At 36.4% G+C, this 14,331-nt stretch overlaps 1 protein-coding gene across 1 annotated transcript; it reads left to right on the plus strand.

Annotated features, from left to right (window-relative positions):
• Positions 1-2,966: 2,966 nt before the first annotated feature.
• LOC107763509 (E3 ubiquitin-protein ligase ATL4-like) lies at positions 2,967-5,112 on the plus strand. Its single transcript, XM_016581995.2, has one exon. The coding sequence runs from the start codon at positions 3,485-3,487 to the stop codon at positions 4,445-4,447; it is 963 nt and encodes a 320-aa protein (XP_016437481.1). The 5' UTR covers positions 2,967-3,484; the 3' UTR covers positions 4,448-5,112.
• Positions 5,113-14,331: the final 9,219 nt, after the last annotated feature.

A 14,331-nucleotide genomic window follows, 5' to 3' on the forward strand; every position in this document is an offset into this window, starting at 1 on the left:
ACTCTGGGTCAAACCTCCCCAATCTTCCAACCTTTCAACTTTCCAACTTTCGCCAATTCAACCCAAAACGACCTACGGACTTCCAAATCAATATTCGGAAATACACCTAAGTCCAAAATCACCATATGAAGCTATTGGAACCATCAAAACTATATTATACAGTCGTCGACATAAAAGTCAAATTGCGGTCAATACTTTCAACTTAAGCTTCCAATCTTAGAACTAAGTGTCCTAATTCACTCCAAAACTTGCCCGAAACCAATCAACTACTTCGGCAAGTTACATCACCATGAATGAACATAGAAGAAGTGATAAATAGGAGAACAGGACTACAATACACAAAACGATCGACCGGATCATTACAAGTTATACATTTTTAATTTTAGTTAAAAAATACATATTATATAATCAATAATTCCTAAATAATACTTATGTTCACTAAATCACTTAATTTGGTACAAGCATAAGAAAGTTTGTAGTATATGTTTTTGCGTTACATATTTTAACATCATGTGAGGAATCAAATAAGAAGTACTGAGACAGAGATATCTTATACAAATATAGTATCATGACTGAGAACATGTGTGCAAATAAGGTGAATAACTCAGAAACAACAAGGATAACCTTATCAAGTCTCAAACAGTTAGCATATAACCTGGACATGATGTCTAATATGATTCACAGTTCAAATAATCAAACAAGTAGAGAGAACACGAGGATAACATGATATGATAACAAAACAAGCCCTATAAATATCCTAAAGGCCTCCCCAAATCATGAACACATCGGTGCATGCACACACACCCATAACCTAGCACGTGCAGCACGCCAATATCTTTTATGTAACGTAGTTCTTAGGGTTAAATACCCTCAAACCAAGTTTAGATGTGTTATTTATCTCAAAACGTGTAACTCACTACTCCAACAAGCCCTTACGTTGCGAATCGGCCTCCAAACGACTCGAATCTTGTACAAACAACTTAATATAATCTATACAAGTTATAGGAATTGATTTCATATGATAAAGTTACCAAAAATCAAAAAGTAAACCTCAGGCCCACATCTCGGAACCCGACAAAATTTATAAATTCCGAACATCCATTCAATAACGAATCTAACTATACTAAAATCATTCAATTCCAACTACAAATCGACCATCAAATTCTCAATCTCACTCTCCAATATAAAGTCCAAAAATACCCAAAATCTAACTTAAATTCATGAAAAATAGGTGTAATAATCAATAGATATTCAATATTGATTAAAAGTCACTTACCTCTTCAATCTGGGTGAAAATCTCTCCAAAAATCTTAGTCCAAATTTCAAAATCCCTTAAAATGAGATAAACAATTAAACCTTTCGATTTTATTCTTCTGCCAGTGCTTCTACATCTGCAGACACAATGATCGCACCTGCGATTCTGCTTTTGCAACAAAACTCACGCTTCTGTGAAGTCCACTAGAAACCCAACATGCCGCTTATGTGGTCCACCTCGTGCTTCTACGCGTCTGCGCCTACGGAATCCTTCCGCATCTGCGGTCCCTAGTCCCTCAAGTGAAAATCTGCTTCTACCGGAACTTCTTGCGCAGAAGAGCATCCGCTTCTGTGGCTTCACCTCCGCACCTGCGCTCTCATGCTTTCTTCCCATTTCTCACATCTGCGTGCACCTAGCCATTTCTGTGGCTCTGCATCTGCTGCCAAAACCTCGCAGGTGCGGTTACACCAGAACTGATGCAAACAACATTTCCATAAGTCCATTTCTCAATCTGATTTCAATTTGAATCACCCCCGAGGCCTCCGGAACCCCATCCAAACACACCAGCAAGTCCTAAAACAGAATACGAACTTAGTTGAAACCTCAAATCACATCAAACAATATCAAAATCACGAATCGTACCCCAATTCAAGCCTAATGAACCTCTAACTTCTAAAACTAATGCCGAATCATATCAAACCAACTCCGACTTGACCTCAAATTTTGCACATAGGTCATAAATGAATCAACGGACCTATTCGATTTCCCGAAACCAAAATCAGAGCTCGGTATTAACAAAGTCAACTCTGGGTCAAACCTCCCAATCTTCCAACCTTTCAACTTTCCAACTTTCGCCAATTCAACCCAAAACGACCTACGGACCTCCAAATCAATATTCGGACATACACCTAAGTCCAAAATCACCATATGAAGCTATTGGAACCATCAAAACTATATTACAGAGTCGTCGACATAAAAGTCAAACTGCGGTCAATACTTTCAACTTAAGCTTCCAATCTTAGAACTAAGTGTCCTAATTCACTCCATTTGCCCGAAACCAATCAACTACTTCGGCAAGTTACATCACCATGAATGAACATAGAAGAAGTGATAAATAGGAGAACAAGGCTACAATACACAAAACGATCGACCAGATCATTACAAGTTATACATTTTTAATTTTAGTTAAAAAATACATATTATATAATCAATACTTCCTAAATAATACTTATTTTCACTAAATCACTTAATTTGGTACAAGCATAAGAAAGTTTGTAGTATATGTTTTTGCGTTACATATTTTTCCAGTGTTTTTCATGGTAAGCAAAAATGATGGTCAAATGAAGTAAGAGGTTATTTGGTAGGATGTATAAGAATAGTATTGACTATTGAATATAATGTATTAGTAATGTTGAAATTAGTAATGTTAAGATTACTTATGATGGGATTATTTATTATCCACTGTTTGATTTGGCGTATTAAAAATAACATGCATTGTATAAGGGTGCATATATGCTTATTCATGCATTAAAATCATGTATTACTAATGTCATGATTTACTATGTATTAATTATATATAGGATAATACCAAATAAATGTAGCACTAAGTATATATATTAGTTGTACACACATTAAAACACACTACCAAACCAGAGATTTATATTTAATAGTATCAAAATTCGTACATATTACTCTTATTATCTTCCTCTAGTACATACGGCCAAGGACCCCTAAATCCTTTTAAAGAAAACGGCCCACCAAAAGGCAAAAACAGTAATCACGCAGCCAGGCTCTAGCCTCTGCCCCTGCTCCTGAATCCTGCCTCATCTCTCTATATATAAACCGTATCTATTTATTTCTCTCACCTACTGATCTGATCTGTTGTCCTCTTCTTCCCTCACTCTCATTCTCTTCAATACAATAACATCAGCAAAATGGAACTACCATTGACATATTTTTCTATAACATGCGAACGTAACCACCCATGTCCACGTCTCTTCCATTACTACCAATTTTTAAGGTTGCCTTGTTGGAAGCCCTTCTTCGTGCTCTTCACGTGATCTTTCAAACACCAAAAACCCACATTAAACACACACAGACACAAACACATGAACATAAATACTCTCCTCTGTTTCCATTTTCTCTCTCTACAGAATATCACTTAACTAATAATTACCCGCCCAAAACTTCCCACTTTCTCTCTCTGTCTTTCAATATCAAATCTGCAAAATGTCCGCCTATTATACACAGCCACCGCCTCTGTACTTCACCAGCGTCGGCGGTGGCACGATTCCCAGCACCGCCGCAGAAGCACATATTTCGAACGTCAAAACCACTTCTTCATCGATTGTGATTGTTATTATTGTCGTCGCCACCGCCATTATCGTTTCCGCTTCCATTTACCTCCTCCTCCGCCTCCTCTCCCGCCGCTCCTCCCGAACCTACGCCGCCGCAGACGACGTAATTTCTCATCCCGCTGCTATTTCAAATCGTCTCTCCGGTCGACTGTTCGAGTCATTGCCGCTGTTCAGTTTTGGTTCTGTGACTGGCAGTTTGACTGGAATTGACTGTGCAGTTTGTCTCTCCAAATTCGAATCGCACGATCAGCTGCGTCTTCTTCCACTTTGCTGTCATGCGTTCCACCGCGAGTGCATTGACACATGGCTTCTAACAAATCTGTCCTGTCCTCTTTGCCGCTCTACTGTGGCCCCCACCGACGCTGACGTACTGAACAAGATATTAACAGCAACAAATTCTGAAAACCCTACCATTGGCACTCCTAATAGTAATACCGGTAGTTTCCGACTCGAAATTGGTAGCGTGAGTCGGAGACGGGTCGGGTCGGATTCCGCGGGCCGGAGGTCCTATTCGATTGGTTCATTTGAATATATTGTTGAAGAAGGCCACGAGTTGTCCGTAGATTCCATTCGGCGGAGTGAAGTTTCTGATAAGGATTTAACCGGAGATCCGGTACCAGAGCCGCCGGGAGAGGGTTTAACAGCTGAAGTTTCCGGCGGACGGAGTTGGCTACGTGATTACGTTGACCGGATTGCATCATTCCGTAGCTCCGGAAGGTTTTTCTTCAGTGGTAGTAGTCGCCGGAGTGACATTGTCGTTCCAGTGGACGATTTGGAGGCTGGCCGCGTTGGGGAGGAGATTAGCGAGTACTTTCGCTGGCTTTCTGGGGTATGATTTTGCTTTAGTTAGCATGGTAGGGGCAAACTTGTCTTTCATACACTGTATACAAGAATAGATAAACAGTAATAGCGTGTTTGGCCAAAAATACTTTTTGGCAAAAAAATTGAGGTGTTTGGCGAAATTTCTAGAAGGAAAAAAAAAAAGTATTTTTGAGGAAAAACAGAAATAGTTTTGGAGAAGTAGAAAAAATAGTTTCTCTTCAAAAGAACTTTTTTGAGAAGCACTTTTGAGAAAAATACACTTAAAAACAGTTTTTTTAAAGTTTGACCAAACACTAATTACTACTCAGAAGTGCTTTTCAAACTAATTAGCTAGACACACACTGCTTCTTACCAAAAGTACTTTTAAGAAAAATACTTTCGGAAAAAATATTTCTTAAAATATGCTGATTTTTGCAGCTTGGTCAAACGGGGTATAAAACCCACTAAATTTTGCCACATCAACTCTCCTTTTAGGATGAAAAAGAAAAAAAAAAAGCCTCTCCTTCAAGAGAATCAATTTTTTGGGAGCTGATTTAGCAAAAATTGGATAGTACTTTAGTAGTCTGTGTATATAAACTCAAACCATATTATTCTATTCCTTTTCCATTGTATCTACTATATTTTTGTTTAGCGAAACAGTACGTGGCCAAAAAGTTCGATTAATGAAACAGATTCATATAATTCTTAATGTAATTGTTATTTCGACATTGTTACTATTTGAGTTTCCTTAAGAATGTAAGAAAAAGAAAATATGTATAAAGTTTAATTACTCTCTCTCAGTTCATTTTAGTTGTTCACTTTGGATTTTTTATGCCCCTTAAGAATAAATAAAATATATATTTTATAATTTTACCCATAATAAAAGTATTTCCAAAAAATTTAAAAAATAATTTGGGAAATAAGTAGTTAATGATAAGGGTAAAATATAAATAAATAAATAAAAGATTATTTTTTTCGTGTGAACAAGCAAAGGTGAATATATTATTACTTATTAGTCTATAACCAACAAGTAAAAGTGAACGGAGGAAGTATATGTGAATAATAGTAGCGATTTGGGAGCGATTGGCTGGGACCGTCTATGCCTGTAAGAATTTACTTGGTGTTTATCTATGTTATTTTTCAAATTAATAATACATCCTTACGAGAAATTACTTGTAATTCACTTTTAATTGATCTGATAATATAAAAGTTTTACGGTGTTAAACTCAAGCTAGTAATGAGTTGGTTGGTTTACGAACGAGTGTAAGTGTGGCATGGTAAAGGTGTCATTAATGTTCCACCCAAATTGTACTAGCTTCTTTAAATGATATTTCATCCCTTTTTAACTCCTAATTAATGATATGATAATTGATATCGTGTCTATGCATGTGATGGTGGAGAAATGGAATTGCTTTTAAAAGACGAGGTCAAAGTTTATATGCAAAGATGATCGCCAGTTAGTTAACCAAAACATAAAGCAGACCTTAAATAGAGCTTGTATCAATTATATGTAGTTGCCATTTTTGCTGGGAATATGAATATTAATTAGAATCTAAGCAAATCACTAGCCTCTTTAATTCTACTTCAATTATTATTCCCTTTATTTTATCTCCTTGAGTGAGTTATAAGAGAAGTCACTGCAGTCATCCATTTTATTTTTGGATTTTCCCTTTAGAGGAGAATGATTTTTTTATTCCTTAATTTTTGGTCTTAGAAATGTAGTGTCTTTTGCGTTTACCATTTTAAAGAACGAGTAGCTCTAAGTAAGCTTTACTGTAATGTGCATATATCATAATATTGGGTCATTCAATCTTATAACCGGCTCTTGTTTATAGGAGTTAGATGGGAGCCTGGGAGGAACAAAGATATCAAACTCCTAGGTAATGAAATGGTGATATTAATAATGCCATGCCTCTTGTACTTTTGGCCATGACACCCATGCCATAGCTAATTAACCGCACAAAGAACCACTGTCCATTAGACATGAAAGAAATTAAACCCATGGCCAAAAGTATTATCTTAAATATCAATACTTGTAAATACTAAACTTCAATATTAACAAGTTAATTTACAGAGTATCTCAAGTAAAATAATAAAATTGACTCACAAATAATTAACTTCTTTGCCAAGTAAATTCATGTTTAAACATAACTCGCAACTTACAAATATTTCATTTTTCAACTTTATCTTTAAATACTCTTTTTTCTTGGCCTCAACCAATTATTGTCCACCTATTAAATGTAAGTTCGTCTTCTCTGTAAAAAGTCTAACTTTAGCCAAATACTTTACAAATTAAACTTAGTGTTAAAATTCATTAATTGTTGCGACAAGTCTATTGAAATTGGTAAAACGTATTATGTAAAAATCTTGATATTGCCAAATTGGAATTTGTGTCAAATATCAAAAGATTTAAGCTCTATTTTTCATTTATGTTTCCCTCTGGGACCTAAATATATACTTTCCTTTAGTGCCCGGGGAAAAAGACCTTTTTTTTTCTTTTCTTTTTTTCAATATCGCATCCGATGTTTGGTACAAGCATTACAACCTTTCTAATTAGATTCGTGTCGCGCAAGGCTTATTAAATGGGTAAGCGCAACTCAAGTCTCAACACTATTGGTGGCCTTAAGCCAAATCTTGATAAGATTCCTTAATCTTTTATTTTTATTTTTTTATTTTTGACAAAGCTTCCTATATATTTTTATTTGAAGTGTATTTTTCTAAATTCTTGAGATTAAGTGACAATTAGTAAGAAGTGCATATTTTGAGTATATTTATGTCTCATATCTTATGTGATTTGCGAGAGATTTGCATAGTTATTGGATGAAAATTATGTTTATTACGTGTTTCCACTTTGTAGGAACGTGCTGGATGAAAGTTGATGAAAAGAGGATGATAATTTAGAAAACAATGGGAGTGACGGCACAAGAAGAACAACTAGCCTCGCGTCGAGAGAGGAGCAAATGAGCCAAGGGATTTTCCATTCATGCAACACAGTAACTCGAGCACAGGGCACGAGCCATCGCAAGAAAGGAAGAAGAAAAAGAAAAACTAATGCTCGTTCACAAGCCTAGTGTCGCGCGAGGCCAAGCGCAAATGCCCAGCTATCTTATTTGAGGTTGGATTGGCCAAGTTCACCCATGCAAGCCATTGATATGACTTGGAAAGGTTACACATCACTTTTGGAAGCAAAAACACGCAAAGAACAAGGTGAACGGATTCGGCAACGATTTCCCCTTTTTCTTCCTATTATTCCTTGTTGGTTATGAATTTTAGTAATGTATATTCACATATTATTATGAGTAGCTAACTTTCTCATCTAGGGTTTAATGTAACTATTTGTAGGATGAATTCTGACTGCATGTGGTACTAATGGAGCCTTTTTAATACTCTATTATTAAACTACGTGCTTATCTTAGTTAATTCAAGGTCCCTTGATTAACGATGTCTATTTAGTTTGTATTTCTTGAGAAAAGAGTACATTGCTTAGGTTATTCTTGAATAAGCCACTCCTAGGTATTTGAGAGATTAATGCTTTGGATTTAAAAGAAGGTTTAGAAATGACAAAGCTTTGACGTGGTTACTGTGAGTTGTTAATATATCTTGCTACAGCAGTTCGAGTGAACACATCTAGTATAATAAAGTGATTAATAGAGAGATAACTGTGGTAAGTTGAGTGCTCATGATCCACAGAGAATTGTCATGACCCGGAATCCCAATCTCGGAGTCGTGATGGCGCCTAACATCCACTTGCTATGTGAAATAGTTACATAGCTAAATTTTAATATTTTAAACAAAATGATGATAAATAACGAGAGATAGGAAATCAATCTAATACAACACCAACATAAGGCATGTAATAGTATCTACTTCTAAAGATCTGGAGTCACGAGTACACAAGCTACTAGAAATTCTACAAACTTAGTCTGAGATAAATACAACTATTTGGAATGAAATGAGAAGTAAAAGAGGGAAGAAAAAGGGGACTCCAAGGTCTGCGGATGCCAACAGATCTACCTCAAGTCTCCATATGCAATGATCCGAGCTGACGCACCTCACTCACCGCTGGAACCAATACCAAAATCTGCACAAGAAGTGCATAAGTGTAGTATGAGTATAACCGACCCAATGTACTCCGTAAATGTCGAGCCTAACCTCGACGAGGTGGTGACGAGGCATGACAGGACACTCACATAATTAAACATGTATATGTGTAAAACAACAACAAAACATAGATTTAACGATGTACAATTGGGAGGGGACATGCGAAAGGGGGAAAAGATACAATAACTATGACAGATATTACTTCATAAGATAGCCAAATAACTCATCAACCAATGAAGACAGATAAACATATGGTATAAAGATGGTACATTATCACCCTTCGTGATTTTATCTCATCCTTACCATGAAATGATGATATAAGTAAAATGAAATGGTACGGCATCACCGTTCGTGCTTTTACTCTCGATTTGCCCATGTATTAATGAATATTTCTTTTACTCTCGATCTTACCATGTGATAATGAATAAATGATACGGATGGCACGACATTACCCTTCGTACTTTAATTCTCTTCCTCACTTTGTATTAATCAGTAAATGAGATAATGAAATGATACGGCATCACCCTTCGTACTTTAACACTCTTCCTTACCATGTAGTAAAGATAATATAAATTTTGAGAGATAAATAGTACGAAGAATGTGCTTTACGTCAAATATGATTCTAAGATACCAAACCTCAAACTTTCAAAATACTCAATCATTAGTAATTAAGCAATAACCACGGAAGGAATGATCAAATAAGTAATAATCTAATCTAAGCAAGGATATCATAAATAAAAAAGGCAATAAATCACAAGGAAACAAGTACACCTACATGCCTTATCCCACAACAATGCATAAATGCCCGTCACCTCACATATACATTGTACCCACACATTAATCACGTAAAAAATAGGCAAACAAGCTCTAATCCCTCAAGCAAGGCTAACCGCAATACTTACCTCGCTCTACAATCAACTCAAAGCTCAACCGGGTCCTATCCTCTAAAATCCGCCTCCAAACCAATCAAATCTAACCAAATATCATTCAAACAATGAAAAATAAAATTTAGAAACTACCCATGAAAAAAATTAAATCTTTAATGATTTTGAAAAAAAAATCAACAAAAGTCAACCCTAGGCCCGCTTGGTCAAAACCCGAGATTCGACCAAAACCCAATCACCCATTTACACCCGAGCCCAGTTATGTAATTACTTTTGAATTTCGACCTCAATTCGAGGTCTAAATCCTAAATTTACAAAAATTCCTAATTCTACCCAAACTCCTAATTTCTACCATGAAGATCCTAGATTCGATGTTGAAAGCTTATGAAATGTAATGGGGTAACTGAAAAGAAATAAATTAAGTCATTTACCAATGTATTTAGGAAGAAAATCTCTTTGGAAAATCTCCGCTAGGGTGTTTAGGGTTGAGAGTTTGAAAGAAATGGGCTAAATCTTGTTTTTCCCCGATTTTGTCCAGGCGCAGATGTCGTAATTGCGACTTAGGATTCGCAAATGCAAATCCCGCAAAAGCGAGAAAAGCTTCGCAAATGCAAAGAAGCCCACATCTCTGCTACCATCGCAATTGGATGGTTTGTTTGCAAATGCGAACAATGGAGCTTCGAAAAAGCAACCAATTGATTGCAATTGCGATCCCTATTATCCTATCCCTTTTTTTCAATTGTGATGAAGTTGTTCGCAAAAGCGAACCTGACAGAGGCCCTGTATCATCGCAAATATGAACCAGACCTCGCAATGTCTGAGGCCTGTACTAGAACCAGCAAAGTTCCAACTCTTTCAATCTGCCACGCGTCCGAAACTCACTCGAGCCCTTGGGGATCCAAACCAAACATCTACACAAGTATAAAACATCATATGAACTCGCTCGCACGATCAAAACACCAAAATAACACCTAGAACTACGAATCTGACACCCAAACGAATGAAATTTTCAATGAAACTTAAGAACGTGCAACTTTTCAACTAGACATTCGAATTATGTTAAATCAACTCCGCTTTGCACTAAATTTTGCGAAAAAGTTATAAATACTGTAATGAACTTATACCAAGTTTCGGAACAGAAATTCAAACCCAATAGCAATAAAGTCAACTTACGGTCAAACTTAGGAATTCTGTAAACCTTTAGATTTCTTGTTTTCAACAAATTGCGTTAATTCAAGCTAGGGACTTCCGAATTAGATTCTGGGCATACACCCAAGTCCAAATGACGATATGGACCCACTCGGACCGTCAATACTGATTCAGATCCGTTTACTCAAAACTTTGGCTGAAGTCAACTCAAATGAGTTTTAAGACACGATTTAATATTTTCATCAATTTTCTCATAAAAGCCTTCCGAAAAAAGGACACGGATTGTGCATGCAAATTGAGAAAAGCTAAACGGAGTTATACGAGGTCTCAAAACACATAAATAAACGGTAAAACTATAAATGACCTATCGGGTTATTACAAGATTAATTAGCGAGATTATAACTAGCATAACAAGGAGTAGTCTGATAATTGAGGAAGTCGTAACCCCATGCTTCTTAATCTTGAATACAACCACCATCTTATTAGTTGATAGTTTCCCTGCTTTCTATTAGTTGAATCTGTTTAGTTTAATTCTCAAATCACTATTTTATAGCTCGAAAATTTGATCGAATTGTCTTCTATGCAATGCCAACTTAGTCTCTTTTCGGAAAGTATAGTTGGGCGTGATAAAACAAATTATAAATAAACCATAGTTGGGTGTGAACATAAAATTATAAATAATTTTTTGTTATAATCGAGTTATTCTAATAATATTTTCTACATTGATAATATATTTAATCCATTTATTCTCTCTTGACATATTGTGGATTCTAAGTAAGATGTTATCAAATTTAATTTAGAAAAACTTCTTTCTGTAGATACAACTGCTATTGAAATATTATTCTATAAGAAATCTTAGCATTTGAAAAAGAATCAAGTATTTTTATTTGGTTGATTATATCGATTAGAGTATTATTTCACTTGTAATATTTCGCTTGACACTTTTAGTTCAAACAATAAGTCTAAACTACCAATATTAGAATGCTTACTATGTTTTAAGCGAGGTTAAGGAACAAAAAATCGAAATAACTGAAAAATCGATAAAAATCGACAAAAACAAACCTATAAAAAATCGAGTTAATTGATTTGTTTGGTTCACATATTTGAAAATTGATTTATTTGATTTGACCTTTTAAGAAGAAAAACCGATCCAAACCGAACGAGAAAATGACATTGTATAGCCGTTTTCAAAATAATAGTCGAAAAATATTTTTTTTATATTTATACAATTTTGTATGTTATATACAAAACATATACAAAATTTATACACTTTTGCGGTTATCAAATATAAATAAATAAATTTTGCCGTGGGTTAAAAGTGATCGGAAAGGACTTAAAAGACACAATGTATCGATATTATGCCAGCAATTGTCTTATAGCTTTGACATTCTTTTTTCACCTACCAACAATGTTTGCATGTGACATGAATTCTCCCATATCCTTACATTATTAGGTTATCTATTTGTTTTGTCCAAAATCCCTTTTTAAAAATTTCAAACCTTCCTACAAACATGGATCTTTTGCCGTGCCCGCTGTCACAGACATTTTCCCAACTCGCTACCAAGTGACATGGTCGTGAACTACTTCTTCCTATTACTATATTCAGATTGGATTGCATTGACCACCAATACTTTTTCCTTTCGGTTTTTGCATGCATATGTGCCAAAACGTAGAGGTCAAATGATATGATTTTGTCTTATTTCGAATCCCAAAAATCATTGAGAAGAAAATTTTGGATAAATTTCATAGATGGTCACTTAACTATGAATTTTTTCTATCTATATACGATCGAAATCGGACTCTTCTATTGCATGACAGATCGGGGCTGAAACCTGATGAGTTAAAGATCGACCCCGGATTATATCGAACCAAGGTACAAAATGAGAGCATGCGTCTTCAAAATCATCGAGCCCGTAGCTCCGGAACCAACCCCGACTCCGATCAGGCTCAAGGAAATATTACCGGACCGAATAATGGAATGCCGAGATATCCGTAACCGGTTGAATATCACGGCGAAAATCTTGGCACGTATCAACGAGATACCGAATAATTAGCAAATAATGAGATTTTTTAACTTTTGTAGAATTGTATCCAAAACAGGACTCCTCTACTATATAAATGGGGTCTGATTATTTATAATACATATTGCAATACGCATCCAAAGGCTATACATTGTTATTTTTAGTTCTTATTATCTTACTATTCTATTCTGACATCGCTTGAGCCACTTTCTGGCTCGAGGGTGACTAACCTTCAAGGCTAACACTGTTCAACTTGTGCGGTTTGCATTCACTTTTTTGTCATTGCTTTCAATATTAATCTGTTTTCTCAATTTTTATTAAGTTATATCACGTATCCTTAAAACCACGTATAAATTTAATTGTTATCCGATTTTGAGGGTAAACAGTTTGGCGCCCACTGTGGGGCTAAGAATAATAGTGGTTATTTGATACAAATTTTTATAACACATACTATTTTACACTTGTTCTTTGGAGTGTCTTTGATTCCAGGACCTAAATGTCGAACTCTCAGTCAGCACCCCTACACATTGACAATGATTTCGGCCACTACGGCGAAAATGATAACATAAAACTGGGGAACGACAAACCTCTAATCGATCTCGATGGAGCCCCGACTGCAGATCCAATCGATGTCACCTCACATGTAGCAATCAACGTAAATTTGGCCATCAATCCCGAGGACAACATCTGTAGGAATGTTCGACCAGACGCTCAAAGCATGTATGGCGGTGAAGATGGCAGAATCAACCTGCGGGTGATCTTTGAAATGTTAGAGGCTCAACAGGCGGTGATAGCCAGCTCTAGAACTAGAATCACCCACCGAGTAGGATTGATCCCGAGCTATCCCAAGAAGTTGTTCACAGAGTTGAATCGGTCTTAAGAGATCGAACAAGAAAGAATCGGGGACCAATCCTATAATCATGAGGATGTTTGAGGAACTGACAAAACGAATTGAGTCGGGAGAAAAGAAGATTGAGGCAAACGACAAGAATAAGAAGGTGGAAACCTATAACTCCAGGGTCGATCAAATCCCGGGAGCACCACCGATATTGAAGAGACTGAACTCCAAAAGTTCATGCAAAAACCTTTTTCCCCCGAGCGCGGCTCCTAAGTCGATCCCAAAGAAGTTACGCATGCCCGATATTCCTATATACAATGGAACGACCGACTCGAACGAGCATGTCACCTCTTACAGATGTGCCATCAAAGAAAATAATCTAGAAGATGATAATATCGAATTCGTCTTACTAAAGAAATTCGAAGAGACCCTGTCAAAGGGAGCTATGATATGGTATCATAATTTACCACATAATTTTATTGACTCATTTTGTAAAGGAACACGTCGGACCCATCAAGGTCGAGACCAGGAAGTCGGACCTTTTCAAGGTAAAGCAGAAGGACAAATAAATGCTCAGAGAATTCGTGTCTCGATTCCAAATGGAACGAATGGACCTACCACCAGTCGCTGATGATTGGGCCGTTCAAGACTTTATCCAAGGACCCAATGTTTGAAGCTCGGTGGCTTCACAACAGGTGAAGCAGAATCTGATAGAGTACCTGGCTGTTACTTGGGCCGATGTGCATAATCGGTACCAATCAAAGATCAAAGTCAAAGACGATCAACTTGGGGCTCCTTCCGGGTCCATTTATCCTATCAGACCCGTTGATAAAATCAAGAGAGATATTGACTGGGAACGAGGTCTAATAGAGATTAGTACTAGCCATTTAATGGAGATCGTAGAAACAACGAATCTGGGCAAATT

This window comes from Nicotiana tabacum, chromosome 1 (assembly GCF_000715075.1).
Source record: "Nicotiana tabacum cultivar K326 chromosome 1, ASM71507v2, whole genome shotgun sequence".
Classification (NCBI taxonomy): Eukaryota; Viridiplantae; Streptophyta; class Magnoliopsida; order Solanales; family Solanaceae; genus Nicotiana; species Nicotiana tabacum.